This window comes from Aulonocara stuartgranti (assembly GCF_965226115.1).
Source record: "Aulonocara stuartgranti genome assembly, chromosome: 2".
NCBI lineage: Eukaryota > Metazoa > Chordata > Actinopteri > Cichliformes > Cichlidae > Aulonocara > Aulonocara stuartgranti.
In genome coordinates, this window is record NC_138940.1 from 11,371,821 (window position 1) to 11,397,054 (window position 25,234).

General features: G+C 40.6%; 1 protein-coding gene across 1 annotated transcript; it reads left to right on the forward strand.

Annotated features, from left to right (window-relative positions):
• The first annotated feature begins 3,060 nt into the window (after positions 1-3,060).
• Positions 3,061-23,700, forward strand: ccdc69 (coiled-coil domain containing 69). Its single transcript, XM_082505017.1, has 9 exons — positions 3,061-3,222; positions 12,846-12,909; positions 16,747-16,916; positions 17,461-17,548; positions 17,979-18,052; positions 18,975-19,076; positions 19,196-19,315; positions 19,669-19,766; positions 20,359-23,700. Exons 1-9 carry the CDS (start codon positions 3,202-3,204, stop codon positions 20,525-20,527), a joined length of 906 nt encoding a protein of 301 aa, XP_082361143.1. The 5' UTR covers positions 3,061-3,201; the 3' UTR covers positions 20,528-23,700.
• Positions 23,701-25,234: the final 1,534 nt, after the last annotated feature.

Below are 25,234 nucleotides of genomic sequence, written 5' to 3' on the forward strand. Positions count from 1 at the left end.
TGATTTTGCTAGTGATAAAGCTTGCAATCAAGTTATACTTAGCCCACTAGCTGTATTTTTCTATGCTAGTCTGATGGCTATAATAATACTAACTGATGATGTAATTTATCAGCTTCCAGGATTGATAAGTTCTCATATCAGGGCAGCGAGTTTGGATAAGTTGGTATTTGATTGTATCCACTAAAACCAGCCATTTAAAATGACACAGACTGCCATTTGTCTGTGTTAGCAGGCATGCTAGTGCTTGCTAATATAGAACTAGTTAGACCAGCGGCCCCCAACCCCAGTACCAGTCCATGAGTCGTTTGGTACCAGGCCGCGAGAGTTGAGCTCGGGTGTGAAATTTATGGTTTTCGGGGTTTTAATCAGTTTTTATAGTTATTTTTCTTAATCGTTTTTATTGTTAACCGGTTTCCCTGGGTCTTTTCCCATGTGTCTGGTTTTATTTTGTTGTATTTATCTGTGACACCTTAAAGGCCTGTCTGTGAAACTATTGACGGACATAAACCAGCCCGTGGCGCAAAGAAGGTTGGAGACTGCTGAGTTAGACCAGCTGACTAACCTTAGCTTGTACTGTAATGTTGTCTCTGTTTAAACCCTGTATGAAGACATGTGAGTGTTGGTTTTTGTCCTCGTGTCGCACCTGGGTTGTGCTTGTTTAGTGAAGTTATTGATATTTGATTTCTAAGCTAAAATTAGCTAGCATTGCTCACTGTTTTCTTCTCCTATGTTTATCTCATATCTCAGTGATAAACTCATAAGTAAAAACATATGTCAGTGTGGAACAATAAAGCATTGTGTAAGTAGCATGCACTATGCTGGTTATATATTTTTATTTTGAATAACTGTGAATGATCTGAGAAGTTTTTCCTGATCACACCAATAACATCATCTTCCTAAACCCTAAAGAGAGTCAGACTTAGCATTTACATACCTCACACACACACACACACACACACACACACACACACACACACACACCCCCTTGACCATGACATCAGCTGATAGAAATGCTGTAATTCAAGCAGACACCACCCTGAAAGCTCAGCTGCGGGTCAGAGCAGTGACAGTATTGACACTATTGCTGCAGCTGACAATAAGATGACAGTAGTTGACATGGACGAGTAGGGAAAGTCTCCTTGTTAATGACTACAAGGGCCTGCAGAAGATACTACTGTATCTGCAGTCATCTGGACACAGCTTAACCACAGACTGTAGGTAAAGGAAGGACTTTGTGACATCATCAGTGCAAACAGTGCAGAGGTCCACTTCAGCTGAGGTGAAGCCGAGCAGGCCACGCCCCCACCCTCATTAGCTAGTCCCATCTTCTTTGTCGTTCACTTCGTACATCTCAAATTTTCTGTGTAACACAGATGTCAGAAGGCTGGACAGGCTAACGCACAAGGCTGGTCAGAATCTGAAGCAGTCAGTGAAAGTCAGGACTCAGGAGGTCATTATGAAGAACCAGTCTCAGCTGCACCACTCCACAGACGCAGCAGAGCTCCTTCTCCACAGACTGATTCAGTCCCACTGATCATTCCTGCTCTTCTCTGTCTATTTTATAGCCTGTGGCACATTTAAACATCATAAGTTGACTTAAAGTTATTCAAAGGAGGCACATTTACATTCCATCTCTTTCTAAAAAAAAAAATAAAAGTTCAATATACACGATAAGCTAAAAGGAAATAAAAAAAATGGCACTGGTCTTTAGATTGTATTCAGAATTTTCAAATGGATGATGATTTATGAATCATGACACACTGCTCTCCCCTACACCTTCCTTTGTAGAGTAAAATTACTGGTATTCTATTGGTATCTGAAATACTGGCCCTGTATTTGCTTGGTATTTGGACAGATACCAAAATAGTGGATGAATGGTAAAAAGATGTTTGATATTATATTGTCTTTATCTAACTTATCAAGATGACTTCTGATAAAAAACCTTTCTAACTAATCTAGGTTTCTCTGGCAGCAGATAACGTTTATAACTTAACACCATTGCAAAGATTAAATACAATAAAAAAGTTATTTGCGCTACATTAATTTACCGTGACTAACTAAATATTTACTTTTATCTGACACCTTTCTGCGTGAAACTCTGCAGCTCGTGAACCAAAATAGCCGTTTGTGTGAATTTTCCACCTGGAAATTATTATTATTATTATTATGTTTAAATTATTATTATTTTGACATCCACAGTAACATATTCTACATACTTTTTTTTCAAGATGTGAAGTAATTTAAGGTCCAGAGGGCGTTTCAGAGCCATTACACCCTCACTTTATGTTGAAATTCAGATTACTCATAGATTATCTGGTGCTCTCAGATTAATTTTGTTGTGTAGGAGTTTCCTCAGGATGAAATAAACCGCTGAGCGGGGGGCGGGGAGGGGGGTGGGGGTTAAGGCCTTACACACGAGTTTTCTGCATTACCATAACGGTTCCCATAGACAATAGAGTCGCTACTGCGCATGTCACAGTTTTGATATGCGGCTACTTTCAAACGCTGTGGGAAAATAGAACTGCGATGCTACAGCCGTGACAGGAGTGTGAAAGATTTCTGAAGTCTTACAAGCTGGTATTAAAGTGATGTGTAAATTTACTGTCCAGACTTTAGTACAGTGTGGAGGAAATGCAGTCTGAAGATTTATGTTCTTACTGTTCAGATGTGAAGCTGGACTTATTTGCAAGAATAATATTATATGAAAACAAAATAAAATGTTATCCACTGAATAAAATAAATAATAAAATATATTAGATTTATATATTATTTATATTCTATATAGATAATAAATATATTCGTTTTGGGATGTTTTGGGATTTTTGACCTTTTCAGAAATCTGGATGTAACAGAAAATAAGTCCGAATGCTAAATTGTTGTAAACAATGTAGTGTCTGAATTCTTTTGCCTTCTGAGTGGAGAAAATTATTTTTCTTTTTTGTGTGTAGTCAAATGTTAATTTGAATAGTGGAGGTGGGAAAAAAGTTCGGACATTTCCCTTTTTTTAAAGAGATGATTGTGGAAAGAGTTCCTGATTGTCCCTGAAGGCAGCAAGGGTAAGCCCTGCCCTCCTAGCCGGCTGCTGTAGCGGTGCGTTCATGCGACTTTTTCCGGAGTGTTTGAAAGTTGTCAACAGAGAAGCAGAAGAAGGAGCAGGAGATCAGTGGCTTTAACGGGACTGCGGAGCTCGGAGGAGGAGGAATGGGCTGCACTCAGAGCAAGGTGAGACACACGGCCAGGAGACACTCGCGGACCCCGCCGGCACAGCTCTGCTTTGTCTTCTGTTTTTCTGCCGCCGGAGGTTCATTAACAGGCGGTCGGCGGCGGCGAGACGTGCCGGGAATGAGCGGCGGGGAGCGGACTGTATGTCCGCGGCACAGGCATCGTCTTTACCCAAGTTTAACCGAGTCACAAACACGGCGGCAAGTGGAGATTTGGCGCTAAAATGTGGGGAAAAACAGCGTTTTCCTCGTCCTGAACATCTGTTTCTAATCTTGAGTTTGAGTTTTCCCACGATGCTCCTTTCTAAGAAGTGACCTCAGACACATTCATTTAGAAACTTCTCTGAAATCCTCCAGTGTGCAGATAAAGTGAGTTTATTTACGAGCTTAAAGCAGCTTTAAGCTTTTAGCACCAAAACGTGCTGCAGTGAGCTCGACTTCCCTCTGTGAGCCTCACTCAGCTGAGAGGTTTGATTTAAAAGGAGAAGTTATCATCAGTTTAAACCAGCTGTGCTCACGGGCCACAAACGGTGGCTCAATCCAGCACAAACCAGAGCACAAAATGCTAAAAACACCTTTCTGCTCATGGTTTTATCGCTGCACTCTGATAGAATTGCTCTGCATCACTCACAGTTCAATTTAATGCTTATTTATCACTCCCTGGGCCTCTGAATTCATCCTTTCTTCTGATTGGCTGCCCCTCATAAGCAAAAAGTTTGAAGAGTTGGAGTGGGACTAATGTGCCTGAGATGACCACATTGGTCATAAGATGATACTTCTTACAGGAAATGGCAGTGAAAACTCCAAACATTGTTCCGTCTTTCTTTGCAGAACCCTTGTTCGGGTCGTGTCGGACTCTCGGTCGGGATGTTTCTGAGTTTGCGGCTGCAGTTTTTACACTTTCTGAGCTGTCGACCTGTTCACCTCCATGTGCGGCTCAGCTGTTGGTGCTTAATACGTCTCTGCTCTGTGTGTGAATCTGCGGAGTTCGCCCGTCTTGTGGCTGTAATTCTGCCCCACTCAGGGGTAAAAGTGAAGTTTGCCAGCTGTTGTCTTCCACTGGTTATTGATAGAAAGTGACAGCGCCACTAAAACTTCACACAGTGCCCGAAAGGAGGTCCGGGGCCTCTTGTTGTCCCGCCGGCTTGGACTTTGATATCACTGAAGCTGAATCCTCTCTGATCCTTTCAGCGAGCAGGTTGCAGCATTTTTCTGAAACTGAGAGAAAGTTTATCAGCACTTTGCTTTCTGCAGAGATTCAGAGAAAAAGGTTTCCAGCTCCGTACTTTTGATTTTGGACTGTGTTAGAGTAACTTTGCACAATTTAAAGTTACCCTTATTTATCCTATACTGGCCCTTGATGCATCCTTTACTTCGGGTAAAGGATGCATCAAGGGCAAGATGTTTTAGCTCCTCCCCTTTAAGGATTGACTCAATTTATGTGGCACAATGATGTTAACTGCTAATTCTGAGATGGGACATGCACATTTTTTTGTCACATGTCACATATGCCCGTCTTTTATTTACAGTCTGTGCTCATGTCCACCTACAATCGTAGAAACGCCGACACTTTTTATAGCATCGAGTAATCAACAGGAAATGTGATGACATCATATATTTCCCAAACTTCATGTGGTATCTGCTAATGTGGGGACCACCGGACCGCCCCAGCTGCTGTTGGACAGTACAGATGTTTTGGCTTTATCTACCTTTGCATTTTGTGTTTAGTGTGACTGATTGACCAGCTGAGACATTTAGACTTTTCCATCCGATTGATCCGGCTAATGGAGCTCCTGGTATCGACGAGCTGCAGCTGAAGCCTTCGGTTGGAGCTTCAGAGTGATAACGCTGAAGTTGATGGATAATTTGATGTTGATCCTGGTTTAAATACCTGCCTCGGGCACATTGCTCCATCGCAGAGGCGGCTGAAGATGCTGTTGCATAACACAAAGCCGAGTAAATCTTTGATTAGCTCAGAATAGAAAGAGGCGTGTCAGAGAGGCTCGGAGCCTGAGAAGGAAATCCACACTCACACTGACGGCTTTAATAGCATTTCAGATTAAAGTAGACTTATTTACACTGCTGCTCAAATACCACCTTCCCCACTAACATCCACAATGATTTATGAATGATTCCTATAACTGTTGTCAGTCGCAACATTTCTGCTTATTTTAATATTTTTTTAAATAAAAATGAAATGGATTTTCTATCAGCAGTTAAAATTGTGAAGTTTGGGATTGAAATCTCTTTAAGCCTGCTGACGCGTCCACACAGCGATATGGAAACTAAAAATCGTAGCTGCAAACCCCTTTGAAACCCTACACTGTAACACAATGCTGTGCAGTGACTGCGATTGGTCCATTTGGTCCCATCGTTTCCTCCTGTTTCCTCCTTCTTTACTGCTGCCGCCATTTTTCAAATGGACTGGAAGGGAACGGCCGGTGGTGACATTGCAGAGTCACTGCGGTATCTGTGCTCGCTGTGCTGAAGGCTGTATACAGAATCACTTGTGTGACTGGCAACAGTGCCGTCCCGTGCTAGTTCACGGCTAAAACAGGTGAAATGTGATTAAACTAACCTTTAATTTGTATCGGTAATTACATAATGTGACACCATATGTGTACAGCGTAAAAAGCCAACATTCGAAGTATGATTTGATGATTGAAGAATGTGATTAATGTAGACTGCAGGCTCTTACACAAACACAGTACGTACGGACCTTATTTAACCTCGTCTGTTTTCTTTCTTATTGAAATGAGAGCGCCGTATTGATAAAGTTATGGATATAACTGTGAATAAACTGTTAAGGACGTCCATGTAGGAAGCTTTTCGCTCAGTGAGCATCGCGTTGTTGCTCACAATTTTATGCTAGCAACCAGTGAGCTTTCCAGGGTGTGGTTGTCTAGGTAACCGTGCATTTACTGCTCTGTCACGTGTAAATCAGCAGTATTCTTCACTCATTGGTGTCAGTTGCGTGCCTCACAGTGGGCAAACTTAGGACCGCCCAACTGCTTTATGTTGCTGAACGTCACCGACTCTCTACGGTCTTTGGTCACCACGTCACTGCTCTTCACTGGACGCCTCTTTAGCACGACTGGTATCAGTCTGGTACGACTGTTAAGTTAACAAATTTGGAGTCATTCTTCTTTTTAAAATGAAAACATGACAAACATCTGAGAATGTAAACTAGATTTATAAGTAAAATAAGTTAAGTTAGTTAGTTGCTCCTTTCTCTGCTCTGTCTCGCTGCGTGTGCACCTCCTCACACACGGAGTGGAGCAGCCAGAGGAGATGTTTCTAAAGAAGTTGGATACAAAGTAACCACTGAGCCTTTTAATCGACTCGTTGTAGCCTCGGACACAGAGAAGAGATCTGATGCATGTAAAGGTGGCTGATTAAACCAGAGTGCTTCTGCCTGACAACAGTAAAGTTGAATGTGTTTATTGGTTTGTGATGGGTGGTGGAGGGAAACAGCTGAAAGGACATTTTTCTGGACCTTTGAGCTTGTTGATCAGGTGATTTTGATTATTTATTTATTTATTTTCTTTGACCTGTAAAGGTTTTTATAACAGTAATGAGTGCCGCTCCTCGCTGTGGGTCAGAGAGGCTTCTCAGACTGAATCTTATAAAATCTTTAATCCTAAACACGCGTGAAGGCCTCGTGGTGAATCCACAGCTGTGATTGTTGGAAACATGTCAGTAGCTGTTGCAGCTCTATTCAAATATATTCAAACCTCTGACTATTAACGCCGCTCGTGTTGCTGCTCTGCTTGCGTGCAGTTTGTTTCTCACCTTTGGTCTTCTCGTTCGCACCCGTCCAGTTGTTTCTACCAACAGATGGTGTGGCGGTTCTCAGAGGTTACAGTTTTCCACCGTCTGGACTCCAGACAGAGCAGACGGTCTGTTTTAAAGATGACAGGAGAAGAGTAACGTGGGTGGAGGAAGATGTTTTGGAAATAAGAGTTGGCAGGACTCGAAGCTTAAAACTCGAATACCTGAACGCACTTCTGCTTGTTCGGTTTCTGCTCCCCCTCTGTGTAACCTCTGTGCAGTAAAACTATCAGTTCACCACATGAGTTAAAATAACAGGAACTAATGAATACTGATGAATTCAGCTTTGAACCACTGGTAGAAATGTCAGAAGGAATAACAAATATCTGGATTCTGTTTTTATCTACACAGAATTTAAACATCTTCTCTTTTTCCCAGAAAACCCCACAAAATAAACCGTTATAAGTGATCTAAAAAGAATTTTGTGAAGTTATGAAATACTCTGGCTGTGTCTTAATTGGATGAGTTGTTGTCACTTCTGTCTCTCAAAACAGATGCTGCGCTTTAGTAGCGTGTTACCGCGGTGCTCTGTAAGAAAAAGCCGATAGAGGGCAGTATGTACGGGAAGTAGTAAACAAAGTATAACTAGTAAACTGTTCAGGAGTACTTTGAGGTGTGGGGTCCAGGTTTTAGGAGGCACCTCTGAACTCCTCTCCCTGTTTCTAAACTATGCCAACCGCCAGAGGAAGTTGATGTCATCTGCTTTCATCCACACCCTCATTCTCCTGGTTACTACCAGTGACATCAAACCTGCATCACTGCTAACACTGCAACCACCTGCCGCTCCACCTCTCGCTGTGTGAGCAGGAGCAGCTCCATCCTGACCTCCAGCTGACTTATCTTTTAAATGGAGACCTTTCATCTGCTCTCACTTGTTCTAAGCACACACCACGCTACACCGCCACGTGGTGATGAAAGTTTACCCAGAATGCACTTTTTAAAGTTTGCTCCAGTGATTTATCAGAGATCAGATCAAACACCCTGCTCTGATGGATCCTTCGTGCTGATGCTCAGAGTCGGTGTCAAAAAACAGAAACCAGGTTTAGTGTTTAGAGTGGACGTGAACCTGGTTTTAGCAGAGCTTAAATGTGTTCTAGTCTTATAAATATCATGTAGGCTTCTTTAGTCGCAGGGAGGCTAAACAAAAAAGCTTTAAAAAGTGTGAAACTTTGAAAGTCTTCACAGCGAGAAGGTAAAGTTTTGCTCGGCTTCACTGAATAAACTAAAATTCTTTTTTAGAAAACAGCTGATTCTGAGGATGTCCGGTGGGATTGTTCATGGCACAGAGACCATTTCAGCATTTCATCGTTTACTCGCTCGGCTGTTCAGTTGCTGCAGTTTAACCCAAACTTGTTAATCAGTGTTTTTTCCTCGCGGTGGAGGTTTCGGGAGCAGAGTCTGGTCTCTGCTCCGTGAAACCAGGCCTCTGTTTCTCTGCAGGCAGGTTTTTCTCCGAGGTGAAGTGTTGTTTAAACACAGGAGAGGAATCTCGCTTCTGATTTATGGCCATTTTAAAAAGTGAGGGCCTCCACAACGCCTGCAGGAACATATGCTTCTCCTCACCACCACCTTCCTCCTCCTCCTCAGGTTGAGTCCACGTCGACGTGTTTGAGCCAGAGATATTTATTGTTTCTGCTCCGAGTTTAAATAAAGAGGGTGTCCAGTTTGCAGAGCAGAGTTTGAAGTGTTTATATAGCGTGTGTGTGTGTGCGTGTGTGTGTGTGTGTGTGTTTGTGTTAGGGCGTGATTGTTTGGCCTCAGTGTTTGAGCAATAAGATGGTGTGAGGCAATACAGTAAGCATTTCAGTGTGTGTTTGGATACACGCCTAACTTATGCAAGAGTTTGTTTGTGTGTGTGTGTGTGTGTTGCTGGGATTGAACAATGCTGGTTAAGTAATGAGTTGCGTGTATCCTGATCGATATTTTTCTTTCTTTAATGGGATAAACGAGTTTTCGGCGTTCCTTTTTTTCCCCTCTCGCTGAAGTGATGCTGGCTTCCTGTGAGCTGCTGAAAGATTTACGGCGGTTTACGTTGACAGATCCAGTGATGACTGTCATACAGATGCTGCGGGAAAACAGGGGTTCAGTATTTGCACACAGATGCTTCAAAACAGGGAAAGTCTTTTTAATGGACCTTAAGAAAAAAAAACAAGGATTTACAGCCAGATTGTGAAGGCACACATGCACCTTCACCTGCAGGTGACTGTTTCCACAGTTCATGCTGGACGTGATGTCACAGCGTGTCTTCCTCCCATCACCACTGGGTCGTGGCAGATGGCCGCCCCTCCCTTCTGCCAGAGTATTCTTCCTGTTGTAAGGGAGTTTTTCCTTCCCGCTGTCGCCAAAATGCTTGGTCAGGGCGGACGTCTGATTGTTGGGGCTTTCTCTGTTTCTCTGTATTATTGTAGAGTCTTTACCTCATAAAGCGCCCTAAGGCAGCTGTTGTGAATTGAATTTCTCAAGTTGCGCGTTTCTGCGATCGCCATCCAAAAACCAAATGTGATTGCGAAGGCTGGCTCTGACTGTTAGCTAATGACTGGTGATGAGTACTTGGTGTTTCCATACCACAGATAATCTTGTATTTTGAAACGGGTTTAAACAAGATTTACAAAACGTATATATTTTTTTAAAATTCAGTATGACTCGAAACGAGTGACGGAGTCCGTAAACTCAGCAGGGGCGTGTTTACAGAGTCTGTCGCCATCTGGTGGCCTTCAGATAAAAAGCATGTTTAAGTCACTTCTACGCTGGCTTCTTTTTTCCCATCTAGAAGCAACATCTGTTTTTTTTAAATTTTTATTTATTACATCTTTGCTCCTCTCGCTGTAAACCCAGACTCACTTGGCCCCACCGCCACTCTCCCTCTGAAGCCCCTCCCACAACCTTCCTGCACCCCAGCCTGGCTCTCAAAGCTCTCCTCTAGTATGGAGGGAGACATTGAAATTAGAATAATAACTTGAAGTTTAGTCGTAATAATAATGGGCAGAAGAACAGCTAGAAGCTTGTCAGTGTAATTATTCCATAGTCAGAACATGCGTTTATCTATTTTATATCAGCTTATGTCTTGTTGGATTAAGCTCTACTTCAGTTATCTTAAGTGCGTAATAAAAGCCTTTATTGTCCTCTCATGGTTTCATACTTCAGAGGGTAGAACAGTCAAACTGGTTTAAGTTAGATTATGTTCTTTTTAAGAAGTTTTTAAGAAGGCTTTCAGTAAATCACTTGATCCTTTTGTTTGTCTGCTCCACCTTTTCCAGGTGCAGCTGCAGGTTTTTACATTAAAAGCACTTCATTCGTGTTAATGTTGAATCGTTTGTTATATTTTTGTAGCTCCTCACCCAACACCTTGTCACAATCTGAAGTCTTTTTAATCTTTCTTTTGGGATTCAGACCTGCCCCAGGTGGTGGATCGTCTCTGTGCAGGCCCCGAGCGGCTGCAGGTCGTTTGGTTTTCAGCAGCAGGAACAGCCGTCTGTTGTCCTGCAGCAGCTGAAGTTATGTAACACACAAAGAAAAGAGGGAAAGTTTCAGCGCCAGTCATGTGGACACTAACGAGACGCTTTCATAACAAACTCCCTGCTCCAGTTAGTTACCTGGACTCGGTCAGATCGTAACACTTCACTTCATGTCTAATTATTATGGGATGTTATCAAAGCTCATCTCTGGACAGGTGGTAGTGTACATCAAAAGCTCAAACCTTCCCTGACTCGGGTTTCTTTAAACTCAAAGTGTTTCAGATCTTCCTTTCTCATGAGTTGCTCAGCATTTCTCTTCCACCTCACCATCATGTGGTCAGAGGCGTTCACACCAGTGACCTGCTGGAGGTCATTTTGTAGCTCTGGCGGTGCTCATTAGGGCTGAACGATTATGGAAAATAATCTAATTGCGATTTTTTTTGCCCCAATATTGCGATTGCGATGCGATATGCGATTATTTTTTAAGGTCTTTGTCTTCTGTATTATTAAACAAAGACAAGCAATACATCATATAGTATGGCCAATACTATATTACATTAATTTTAAACTGTTCTTTCCTGGAAGACAGACCTCTGTTATGATGACATGAGGTGATGCATGAATTGATGACTGACATTTTTATTTAACTTCTTCAATCACAACAGTATATTTGAACATACACAATAGTTTATTTTTAGCTTACAAACATCTGAGCATAAAGTGCTGACAAGGAACCCTGGTGTAAACATTAAAATGAAAGTCAGTACAATGTGCAGATTGCAGAAATATACATAAACAAAATCAGTGGCTTTACCACACTCAGTTTTTCGACATCTGTGAACTACTAGACAGTCATTCAATTAAAAAATAATATTAAATAAATAAAACTAATAAATAAAAAATACACACATCTTACTGATCTCTGCAGTCAGTAACATTACACATAAAGTGCAAACATAATAGCAATTGTATAAACACACACACAAACACGCCTTTAAAATTTAAAGGCGTGAAATTGGACGGTCTAGTTCTGATTAGCGTCACCGCTGTCTCGGTGGAGTTTAATAAACTCGGCCGTCTGCTTCTTGCTATCTAAAATATAACCAGACACTGGTGTAAATTCTCGACTGTCTCATACTTCTGTTTAATAAGTTTTCTGTTTGACGTTTAGTCAGCTGTGTGAAAACCAAGGAGGAACCCACACGGGGGATTAATAAAGTTTTATTTTATCTAATCTAATAACTTTAATCTCAGCCAAACCGATTTACTCACGAACAAACAAAACACTGAAAAAAGCCCAACAATAACATTTTTAGGTTGTCTATTACGTTTAACCCGAGCAGCGAAACTCCGCGGTGATCTGAAAATGATGTGCCGGGAGTTGTGCCGTTCTCGGCCGCATCAGTAACCCTCGAGCTCCCGGCTAGCTGTCGAGCTGGTGGGTAGCAGACGCCTCTGAAAACGTCGAAGCACTTTTGCAAATATGGGATATCTTGATAAACCGAGCAGATATTTGATGTTTACACAACTACTTTCTCGCCTGAAAATATGTTAAAAGTTTATTTTGTGACCCAGAAAGATTAGTATGAGTAATTTTAAAACTTAGTAGCGGCCGCCATTGCTGGAAACTGGAGTTTGGCTGGGCCGCGCTATGAATTCTGGGATATGGTAGTAATTTGGACAGCCTTCGGCGCGTCGCTGTGACGTAATCGGTCTACAAATGCGGCCTCAGGAGGATGCAGCCCATGAATTTGGACATGTCCAGAGTATAATCGCAGCCTTTGCGGTTAGAAAATTGCACTTGATCATGTCGCGATATTATCGCAAATGCGATATATCGTTCAGCCCTAGTGCTCATCCTGTTGCTCCTCGCACAAAGGAGACATGAGCCCTGCTGATGGGTTTAGGACCTTCTGCCGCCCTGTTCAGCTCCCAGAGTAACTGCCCGTCTCCAGGAGTCTCCTCCACGCTCCTGAGACTGTGCTGGGAGGCACACCTGTTAATGACATGTGGAGATGGACTACCTGTGTAACCCCTGCAGGGTGCAGGTATCGCCTCATGCTATCAGTAGCTACACTGACACTTCCCAAATGCAAAACTAGGGGAAAAGAAGTCACACAATGTTAGCTGGGAGAAGATGTGAGTGGGCTCCAGCTGTGAAATCATTCCTGTTTTGGGGGTTCCCGTTCTTGCCCGTCTAGTGCAGCTGAAACTGCTACTTAAGTCAGTATCCCAGAGGTTTGATGCCATTCTCTGATTATTTTTAATAATACATGTTCATTAAGAGGAATTTGAACCTCTGTTTATTTACTGCAACGTCTCCTTTTTGTCTTATCAGAAGAAAAGCAAAGGCAAGAAAGGAGAGAAGACTCAGAAGGCGAACATCCGCCAGGATGATGAAGGTGAGTATATTTTGTGCTGCAGACTGGTTTCCTCTTCACTCTTCTTTCGCTTCCTGTTTGCTTCTCTTGTTTTTCTGAACCTAATGTCATGAGAATCAGTCTGACTGATGATGAGAGGTTTCACTTTCACTCTGCTGTAATGTGGCTGTGGTTGCGTAGAGTCATACTTCATATTTTAGTAGTACAGAGACTCCTTTTTTTTCTGAGGAAAAAGACCCGACCTCTTCCTCTCTGAGTGATGTCACAGAATTGTTTCTATAGAAGTTCTCGTTTCTGTTTTTGGTGGGATAAATGCATGTGTGATAATTACAGCGTGTTCTTCTCCGTAAATGGGCTGGTATTTAGATGGTGACACAGATTTTTGTAATTCTGCTTCTGTACACTTCCAGTGAAAATAAGCAGCTGATATATGACTGGTTTCATCCTCTTTTTTTTCTAAAAAAATAAATAAGGTTCGCTTAGAAAGAGGGTGAGGAACTTGGTCATTCGGGAGGAGGTCAGAGTAGATCCCATGCTCACCTGTACTGCGCGGTGTTTTGGGCTTGTCCCCAGGCCACAGCCAGGACACTCCTGGAACGGGAAAACCTTCGAGTCACCTCAGAACTTGCTGGAAAAGAGCTCTGACCATTTCATACATAACAAACTGCCATCTTAGTTTATGCTAAGGCTTTTTTTTAATGAGCCATCAAGCTGCCAGGCGCTGCAGACGAAAATGAGCCTGTGCGCAGATAAATCTGTTGCATGACAGACGAAAGAAGTCATGCTTCCTGGCCTTTCCTAAATAAACAGAAACTGAAGTGACATCATCACCAGAACGTTACAGGTGTCTGTTCACACCTGTTAGGACACCTTTATCTCCCTCTAACAGAACACGTCTTACAGTTTTACCTGTTCAGGTTTTTTACCTGACAGTTTAAAGGTCGAATGCTAACGGAGCCTTTAGCATAGCATTGATTTTATGCTACTGTGTTTCTTTTTCCTTATTTGGGTCGAAGGTTTAGGCTAGTTCTGTTTATGCAGGACAGATGTCTCCACCTCAGACACATCCATCAGTTGGAGCAGATTATTAACATTTTTCTTGCTTTCGCTGCCTCGTAGCCGGACACTTAGCCTGTTAGTCTTAGCCTCGCGTTTATTTTATGTAAGCGTTATTTTACGCTTCAGTAACAGGGAATCTAAACATGCTTGTCACCAATGAAAAAAGCATCCATAAAACAAGTTCATGGATGTTTTTTTTTTTTTTTTTATATAAGAGTTTTCAAAAAGTTCTCTTTAAACCCAGACTTATTGTCAGTCATCTATTTTCTTCCATTTATCCAGTTCAGGGTTCAGGGAGATCCCATCATAGGGCAAGAAGTTGGGTACACCCTGGAGTACATTGCAGATCAGCAGTGAGAATTTATCTGATAGCACTTTTAACGCAGAGTTCAGAGGGCTAAACAACAATTTAAAGTAAATTAAAAAGAAGAAAAGTCATTCACAAATTTAAAATACTTACATGGACAAAAGAGTACATCAAATTAAATTAAAAACAATCCGCTAGTAAAGAAAAACCCCCAAAATAAATAGAATAAAGACAGTTTGCCCAATATATTCGCCAATATTAAGTCTTGCCGTATCAGTTTTAATAATGGCTGATGAATGAAAATGAAAAATGTAAGTAGAGACTGTAGAAACACCCTTCAAACCTGTTACAAGTGATGCTGCATAGTTTGCCCACCGGAGGGCGCTGTGCAACTTCCCAGCTGGTAACTCTTGTTTGGAGCAAACAACAACCAGCTGGTTGGAGTAAACAAGTAATCCACAATTTCTTTAAACTGCATTACCATTTTATATTAAGGGCTTACAAATGATTACACATAACAAATATGTTTTATGCTAAATATTGGCCCATATATCTGACTTTGAATGAGTTAAATATTATTGGTACTAGCCTTAAAAATCCTGCATCGGTCAGCCAGATAAAATGTCACAAAAAAGGCAGAATCATCTTAAATAGAATCAAATCCATAGAAATGGATGTAATAATGCAGTAACAGGAAAAAAGTGACCTTTTTAACAGAAAAATGAAATTAATCTACGTCAAATAACAAAGCTCGACTTATTCATTATTCTTGTTTTAGGTTTATTAAATATTTTTATGTTATTAATGAAAAGATTTAAAACTATGAAATGGAATAAAACTACAGAGTTTAACATGACGTAGTGCCATATGTCTCATGTTTCAGTTCAGCTTTCCAGTGTGTGGCTTTACTCAGCCAAATCATGTGACGGTCCTATGAAAACAGACAATATTCACATTTTTACGAGCTCCAGTTTCCCAGCAGTGACAAACGAGCTCTGAACGATCATCCTCACACTGTTTTTATCAGAGTGACTGAATCAAGCAGCTGCTTTGAAGGTTTGATTCACCGCTGACGCTCGCTGCACCCTCATTTCCTCCTGTTTACGAGCCGCTCGTTTAAACTGCAGCGATGGAGGAAGACGTGTCGTCATCCTGTGAATCACTAGCTGGAAGTTCACCTTAAAAACAGCATATTTGCACATTTATTCATTCATTCATTTATTCATGTTTTTTTTTTTTGTTGTTGAAAATTTCACTGTTTCAGCTCTCTGAGTTTTAGTTTAAATCTTCTCTTCCTCTCATGTTAAATTGTCTCCACGTGGATTTTAAAGCTTTAAAAATGCGACTTTATTCCTCTGAACTCCGTCGGGTCTCATTTTTCTGTGTTTACATGCTGCTGCAGGACCTTGTGAATAAACTCAAATCAAAGTAAAGCTGGTCTTTGTCTAAACATCAGACAGGCTCCGACCTGTTTGCGCCTGAATTTGAACTGGGATTATTAGAAAAATACAGATATTAAGTAAGGCCTGAAAGCCCCGTTGGCTCCTGGTATTAAAATATGTGGCAGCTTGTTTTTGACTGTTTTGTTAATGATAACCTTCGTTGTGTTTGTGACAGCTGAAATGTGATCGGGTTTATCCAAACTGAAGACGTCACTGAAACTGAATGAACAGATCGTGTGTCTGCACGTCCGTGCTGTAATCAACGGGTTGAAATAAGAACTGCAGTGAGAAACACTTCCTGCATACAGGTGTGATTCATGACCGTGTGTTCTTGCAAGGATGAACTTCAGCTTTAGACCTTGAGAGAACATTTTTTCATGATTCCCACGGTCATTAAAAAGTATGAAATTAAAGTCAAGAAAAGTGAAGTTTAGAAGGCCTGAAAAACGTTACAATATTTTTCATAAAAACAAATTTGCAAAGTGCTTCACAGCTTCAGTAACACATTAACAAACAGGACATACAAACTATGAACTTAGTGTGGCTTTTCCAACGCAGATTCTGATTAATCGTAAGGAGATTGATAGGTAAAAATAGTAGAAACGAAAAAAAATTTCTTCAGTCTTTCTATTGAAATATTTTTTTTAATATAAAATTCATCATAAAAGCTGGGAAAATGCTGTCACGGCAGCCAAAACATTAGTCAACCTATAATGCCTGTAGTTCCGCTCTCTGCCTGAAGAGGGCGGTGTGTTTTTAGTTCCACTCTCTACCTGAACATGGTGGTGTCTGTAGTTCCACTCTCTGCCGGAAGAGGGCGGTGTGCTTCATCTACTACTTTGCGTTTGTGTGGGAGCCCCGTCAAAACCCTGTCCATTAAGCTAGCAGTGTCCAAGCATTCTTTTTTTCTTTTTTTTTTCTTTTCATACCGCGCCCCCCTGCAATGACTGCGCTCCCCCCCCCTCCCTAGGGGGCGGGCCCCACACTTTGGGAACCTCTGCTCTAAAGCATGTTTGTAACTTAAGGTCATGTTTTTGTGCCGGTTGGCAGGTAAACGTGCGTCAGGTGAGCCGGACGTCTGTCTGGAGAAGCAGTTGGAGCGGTTTGAGTGGCAGCTGAGGATTTTAAGGGAGGCCAATGGGAACCCAGAGAGGGTGGAGTTACTGAAAGACCATGGTGATGAAGAACTGTGTGGCCTCGTACTGAGCATCCTCGATAAGGTGAGATGTTCTTCTGATTACTGACCTGATTATCTGGAATCACTGATTTTCATTGTTGATTGAAAATAAACAGTGTTCTCTGTTTTGGGTTTTTTTTTTTTTTTTTTTTTTTTTACCATCCAGAAATTAACAGCCGAAGAGGTTTTTCAGTGAGTAGGAACTCTTAGGTACAGCAGGTAGTACTGTCATCTGCATACAGAGTGATACTGAATATGGTGCTTATGAAATATAGACTCAAAGTGTTGTGATGCTGAAAATAATGAGGACCAAAAATAGTGCCTTGAGGGATGCCATCTTTAATAAGGTGGCATCCCTCAAGAACACGTTTCTGTGTTCTGCCAAAGAAGATTTTAAAAAAGAAGAAAACTAGTGAATAGACTTTTTAAAAAGATGTCAGTGATTAAAAGAGCACAGAAACCAGTCAAGTTTCTTTGTAAAACACAGCAGGTTTTTGGGACTTCATGTGTCCTGTTTTATTGACGCCTGCCCTCCAACTGTCTCATTATTTTCCTCTTTATTAAACTGAATCTGTCCTGACTTCCAGGTGAAAACGGAGACGACGGCCGATTTGAACATCCTGCATGAACAGAAGAGTAAATCTGCTACTGAGGAGCACGAGAGGCACGTGGAAGGTAATGCACAGCAGATGGCTGGAGAGTCAACACTTATATCTGCTGTATTTGTTTAACGAGTTGTGATTATGGGACCACAGACTTCCCCTCCTGCAGAGAGACCCCCAGGGTCAAAGAAGCGGGAAATGACTAAGAAGCAGACTGGATTCTCATTTCTTTTGTCACCCTGAAGTCATTTTTAGTCTCCTTTTGGTCATTTTATGTGTCTTTGTGGTTGTTTTTGTCTCTTTTTTCTTGTCTAATTAGAATATCTGTTATAGATAAAAGAACCCGACAAACACAAGTGAAGCCACTTTTAAAAAGTAATCCTGTATGAGTCTTGTTAGATGTTAAAAACATTTCGCCAAACTTCTTAGCTATGGTCTACATGTGCCTGTTTGAGGTCATGTGATGCTGGGACTATAAACCGAGTTTGTGTTGTTTCCTGCAGAGCTGCAGAGGAGAAACGAGCACGAGAAAAATCAACTGACAGAAAAGTTTCAGGCGGCTGAAAACGTTCTCAAGGTAAACGTGGAAACGACGAGCAGTGTTTTTGTGTCTGTTAATACAGTCTGAAAATCAGCCGAGAATGTAAATGAAATTCTGTATTTAACGACTAGATTTAATTTCATTCTTGATTTATCTCACAAAGTCTGCGTTTCCTGTTTGTGTGTGAGTAATTTTGTTTTGTTTTACCCATTAATTATTAAGTGTTAGTGAAGCTCTTATAACAGTCTACATTTTAAAAGATATGGTTCCCACAGTTGATGCACTTGGTAAAAGCGGTAATTGTAATTTCAAGTATTTGTAGCTGATGAAAAGAACAAATATGTGAAGTAACGGTGAGAGCGGAGATCGTTTGTATGATACAGACCTCAGTTTCACTAATTCGAGCTTAAAGTTAAAGACATAGCCTGTATATAAAAGATTCCATGTTTGTCTGTATGTATTAGACTCTGTGTTTGGAAGCCTCGGTATGAGCTTAGCTTTTAGTGCTAAGTCATCAAATAACGTCAGTTAGCTTGGTTATTAAACTGCATAAACTGTATGGGAGAACCACACAGGCACCTGCTAATGGCAATGAGCTGAATGAGTGTTTTTATTTGATTTTTTTTAAAACACTGAATCCAGTTTGTTCTAGGGGGAAAAAAGAGAAACAGCAGTAAATTACAACAGTAATAATCTGTTTAATAATTCTGGTGATCCTTTTAAATTGTGTGAATTTGAGGCTTCAAAGGTTTTGCATGGACATATTTGAGTATATTTTGCCCCTTCTGGGACTGAAGGTATTGAATTCGTTTCTGTAAGCAGCAGTGTTAAACATACCTGCAGAAACCCTCGGAGAACTCCAGTAGGGGGCGCTGTTCTGGATGTTAGCGTGTTGATGTTTCATGTATTCAGTAACCAGGAAGAAGCTGAATTAAGTGTTTTTGTTTTGTTTTTGCAGGCTAAAGTGGAGGAGCTGAAGGCAGAGCTGCAGGTTTACAACGAGCTGAAGAGACGAGTCGAAGAATCGATGTTTAAGAAGGACCTGCAGAGGAATATACAGGTGTGTGTGTGTGTGTGTGTGTGTGTTTACATAAAATTAAAGTTAAACTTGTGTTTGAAGTTAAATCAATTTAAACCACCTGTAACTACAATATTAAAACTCTTTAATATCCTGTTTAGGCTCACGGGAGCCCAGGTGCATTCTGGGAGTCTGAGCAGGAGTCCCTGGTGTTTGTGATTGAGATGAAGAGTGAGCGCGTGCAGGAGCAGAACAGGAAGCTGCAGCAGATGGACACGCTGGTACGTGATGATGTTTAAAGAGTTTCTGCAGGCGTGAAGCTTTTACGTCACCTGTCCGTACGATGACGCCGAAGCTGATGTGGACGTGATGAAGCTACAGACACCAGATACATGCTGAGTGTTAGAGCGAGCTGTGTTTCATGGGAAATGATCTGAGTTTTCTCAGATGTGCAGGAGCTGCTCTTCTTTTTTATTGTCAGCTATAGTTTTTGTATCAGAAAACCTGAACTTTGACCTCAAACTCCATTTCATTCCTGTTCAGTTACATTTAATGTCTTTACGTTTCCTTGTGTTTGTGGGGCTCGTTCTTTCCGCGACGTTCTTCGTCTTCATGCTCGTCTCATGATTTTCAGGTGGAGAAGAATTTGGCTTTGGAGGACCAGATCGTTCACACCATGCAGCAGAACGAGGACCTGAGGGTCCGGATAGACAACTGCCAGACTCTCATTCAGTACGTGCCTGAATATTTAATAGAGTGAAGAAAGCAGAGCAGAGGCATGAGTGTGCTGCCACCTGCTGGACGGAACATCTTCCTGCAGGAGCGCTTCAGTCAAAATGGGCTGGTGTTAGAACAGTTTAATATAAGGAGGTGCATTTCTTGAAGCTAAAGGAGCAACACATTTAGTGATAGTAACTGATCTAACTTCAGATTCAACCCTCAGAAAAACCTCATTAATATTAGAGAAGAGTAATTTCTTATAAAACCAGACAAACCTGAGCAAAGTTCCCACCTGACCCTCTCAGAATCAGCTGATCTCTGTTTACATTAACTTTACTTTATGCTGAAGTACTGCAGGTTTCAGCTTTCAGAGCTACGAAATGTGTTTACATCCACTCCAAGTGTCACAAGCTAAAGAAGATTTGTTCTAAAAACAACTTTGAGCACCAGTTTAAAATCTGTGAGGCAGAGCAGCCGAAACAAATCAGTATCCTTGGATCAGTGCAGTCTGTTGCTCCGTTTTCTAGGAAACATAAAGACGTAACAGAGGTCCCCAACCACCTTGTCCTTTCTCAAATAATTTTCCCTTTCCTCCTGTTCTCAGGCAGCTATCGAAGGAGCAGCAAGACCTGAAGGTGGCGCTGGAGAGGCAGGTAGCATCCAACCAGAAGCTTTCTCAGGAAAAAGAGCAGCTGATGTTCAAGCTGAGACACAGGGACTCGTGCCCGCCCATCCACCTGCCCACCGTGATGCCGGAGGTCACGCCAAGATGACCGACTGCGAGTCTGACCCTGGATCTTTTTCTGACTAGCAGCCCGTCTGGTTTCATTAACTGAGCAAAAGAGTCAAACAGAAAGAGTGGCCAACCCTCCGAGTTCACGTTAGAGACTCTGGAGCTCTGACTCTGCCTACATTAATGCTGATCAACGAGAACATCAGTTTCACTGCAGCCAGCGGATCTTCTGCAGTCGATGAGGTTTACTGAACAACTCTGGATCCTCTGAGATCACAGAAAGCTTTGAGCGTTTACCGCTGTATGCACGAACTGTTTGGAGCCAGAGAGACATGTTTATTTTTGTTTTTCTGGCATTTTCTAATGACGATCATCGGTTTGATGGCGGTTTAAATGCTACAGAAAGCATGAAACTGAGATACTAGGAACAGAGTTTTATTTTATTGCAGAGCAAAAACGGACTGATGAGCGTGGCAGCACAGAAATGCTCGTTCTGTCCGTAACATCACGTTATCAGTTAACTTCACTCCACTACTTGACTCAATCTTGAGTTCAAGTCCAAGAACTCCTGGTGGCACCATAAAACCTGCATCATATGCTGCGATGCTTCGTCAGGTGTGCCTTTTCAGGTCTAGGCCTTCAGCTATTAATGACTTTCCTTTTTGAATTAAACCTTCAGCCCATTATCAGTCTAGAATTTATTTCATAAATTACATCCAATAACAAGCAATTTTCGTGTGACAAAAGCCATAAAACTTGACTAATTTGATTTCTTTTGCTGACTAACTGTTACTCCAGTCACTGTATCCGTAGGTATTACGGTTCTGGAAATTCCAAATGCCAATGCCAAAGTGCCTCCCATCAGGACGCCGAAGTGCTGATCAAAGATCTCATGAGCGTCTTTGCTGAAGTTGGAGCCTTGCTGAGTTGAACAGTATTTGATGCACGTGAAGTAGCTGAAGGTTCAAACGTATTAAACTTTCTCCAAGGACTCTGCTGGGAACCAGGTTTGTTGATGGTACCAGAAAGTCTGAGACCTCTGAGGTTTCAAGGGTTGTAACAAAGGCCTGTTTTACTTGGATGGTTAATGCATTTGATGAGCTTCCTGAGGATCCTAAAGAAAAAATATGACTAGTACTTGATAGCTTTCCAGTTTATTAGTGTTTTAGCGTTTACCTTTGTGCCTTTTCTAACTGCAGGGACTGTTTTTCCACTTCTTTTATCCTTTTTATTTCCAACTTGCTCCTTTCACTAATAGTCCACAAAATTAAAAAACAAAAAACAAAAACAGGGATATCTCTAGAAACAACAGACCTGCTGGCTCTGTCTGGAATTATTTTTTTCTTTTCACGTAAATCACCCCAGTTTCTACTGGTAACTTTCGGCTGTGGGTTATTTTTCACGAGGTAGTATTTTATAACACCAGTAGTAAACATAAAAGTGAGCAGAGGTTTAAACTCTGAAAGGACTAGTACAGTTATCGATGTAGGGTGGAGCAATGGAAATAGAAAGGTAAATACTGACACCAGTTCACACCTACCCTGTGCTGGAACAGTGCTTAGTGCTTTGTAGGGAAGTCTTTCAGGTTTTTCTCTCATTACAAACTTCTGCTTGAAGGTTCAGATCTTTTTTTTTTTTTTTTTTTTTTTTACACTGTAGTTGGTTCTCTCAGTTCTTTCCAAGCACTTCTATTTTTTTTGATGTTCAATTGAGATCACACTTTTCATTGTACAGCATCAGTAATTGAGTATTTAGGAGCCAAAAAACAAACTGCATTAAAGGTTATTAAAGCATTAAATGGGCTTTCAGATCAACAGCCATAGTTTTATTCGTTAAAAAAAATTACACGCTATATATGGCACGCTAACATAATATCTCATGCTATTGTCTTTTGGTTGGAAAGCGTTGCAATAATATTAAGATATGTTAGCTGAATGTTAAAACCTAGCACCAGAGCTTCAGTGAACACCTCTGTAAGAGCTATCAGTGCTGGTTGTTATTGTCAATTAGGGATTAGCAGTAAATTATTAGCATGTTAGTCGTGTGTTTACCCGTTAGTATATTAATATCCCCAGGAAAAAAGGTACATGTCAGAGTGCTAGCACACAATACTTAATAAAACACACATTCATATCTTAACCTTAGCAAGCAGAATGGTTTAAAGGGTGAGGTTTATTTTATTTTATTTTTTTCAACCAACTGACTCTGCTCTATTAGTCCGTGAGCTATTGTGGCAGGTAGGCTAACTGCTAACATGTTGGCTGGCTCCAGTAATTAGCTGTGTAGGCTTAGCCAGATTGTTCTGGTTGTGTTCATAATATATTAGAGTGAGCATGCTTATCATGTTCTTGATATATTTACTGCTTTTATATAACCATTTTATCATGTGTATTTGTTAAAGCAGTTTAACCACAGAACATCAGTACTTTTCCTTTCTACATCTCTTTGTTAGTCAGTTAATTATCCTTTTAGCTGTGTTATCTAACTGGTAATATGCAAGCTAGCCACAGTAGCTCACAAATATTAGCAGACAGGCTGTTTGGGTGTTTATTGTTTTAAGTTATTCAGTGATGTGATGTAAACATTGAGCTAAATTCTGCGACCACTTAAAATAGTTATCTAAATCACATAAATCTGAAGTGTCCTTTTCCATGCATCTTTGTGAAGCTGTTAGTCATTTAGCAGACAACGAAATGCTAACATGCTGGCATCTGCCATTTTGCAGGATTCCTAAAATGTCTATTTCAGTAACAGGCACATTTAAAGCTTGAAAAGTTTAATTTTCACAAGTAAATACTTAAGAACAGTCACAGAAATCTAATCACTGCATACAGTCTTTGAGTCAGTTGATGAATTTTTTTTTCCTTTGTAAGATTTGAAAAATATTGTTATCTTGTCCTTTTTTTTTCTTTTTTTTTTTTTTTTTGCATGATGTAAGTTTGTATTGCCAAAAAACAATGTCAGTGTTGTTACAGCTCTGTATTTTGCACCAGCACTTTGACCGCTATTTTTACCAGGCATTTATAGAGATTTACATATTGTACAGTTTAGATTTTTTTCTTCTTCTCTTTCCTACATGTAAAGAAAAAAAGTAGTATGTCTTTTTGTAGTCAAATGGAAGTCAAGCGGTTTGCTTTCACAGCGTGATGTAAATACACTCAAATGTTTTCTTTGTTTTGTTTTTGACTTGTTGAAATAAAAATCTGTAACTGAGTTTGACTGCTGTTAATAATTTCATCTGAGATTACATTTTTACTTACATTTGGATTTGATCAAGATGTAATATCGTACAGAGAATGAAAATACTTTAAAAAACAGTTTGTATGTAATGTTAAACTCCCTAATAAACTTAAAGATAAAGTAGGGCTGCTCAATTAATCGAATTTTAATCACGATTACGATCTGGGCTTTCAACGATCATTAAAAATGACTGAGCCGATTATTAGCCCCTCCCTCATGCTTTACTCTCGCGCTGCTCCATGTGGCAAATCAAGCGCACTGCTCTGCATTTCGAACACGCGTCACAACAATTAAGAGGACCCGAGGGAAGCTCGGAAAGCTAAGCAGAAGTTATTTGGACAGGAGAGTGACTGCCGTTGGTTGAAAAGAGAGGTAAAAAAAAACAAAACTTAAGTGGTGTGGAAACATTATGGGTTCGCAGAGTCAGACGTGGATCAAGTAGACACAGTGTGTAAACTTTGCTATGGTGTCGTAGCTGCACCACAGAGCAACACTGCAAAGTTCACATTTTTCATTTATTTCTTATATTGCAAACATTTGCACTGTTATCAGTATTTGCACACTATTTTATATTATTTTTTAAAGTCATTATTCAATACATTGTTATTGTTAAACCTTTAAAGCCGGTCAGAGCAGCATGCTCGTTTTGTGTAGCTATTTTTAAATCCCTGTAGAACCTGAACGCTAAGCTAGCACAATCAATTTTTTTCCATATGAAACCAGAGGAGTTGCACTTACATCTTATGCCATCAGCTTGTCCTCGGTCACGGTTTCCTTCCACATATAGCTTTGCAAAAATTGCATAAAAAGAGCTTGCAGGAACAAAAACATAATATTCCAGAAACACTTTGCCGATCCGATCAGCTGTTCTTAACACTTCCCACATTGAAAAAGACATCAACGTGAACTATCGCAAGTGACGTCATTTTTGCGGAAAATTTAGTTTTTTACTTGTAGGCCTTAGAATTGCACTGCTGGAAATAGTTTATTTTGATGCACATGCACATTCTTTGCAAATTTGCATCATAGGATTGTTTTTTTGTTTTTCCTGCAGTATATAAAAATTGCTGTATCTCCAAAAATAAAACTATGAAGACACTCAAAATAAATTTCCTGTTGTTGTAAACTATTTTTTGCAACTTTTTTGTATTTAAAGTTTTGAGGGATAAACCTCTTAAATTTCTCCAAGTAGAAATATATGTAAAAACAAAAACGATTTTCAATTTTTTTGTAGTTTATTGCACTTTTTTGCAATTAATGTAGTTACTATGGACTTAATGCATACACATTATTAAAATATGGGCTATAACAGTTGTATTGATGTATAGCAACTTGAAATGCTCCCACAAATGGCACTACAGCATGTAAAAAAATAATATAAGCTCTGGCGGACGAAATAAATATCGTCAAATAATCGTGATCTCAATTTCAGTGAAAATAATCGTGATTATCATTTTTGCCATAATCGAGCAGCCCTAAGATAAAGTATAAATTCCTAATCTTAAAT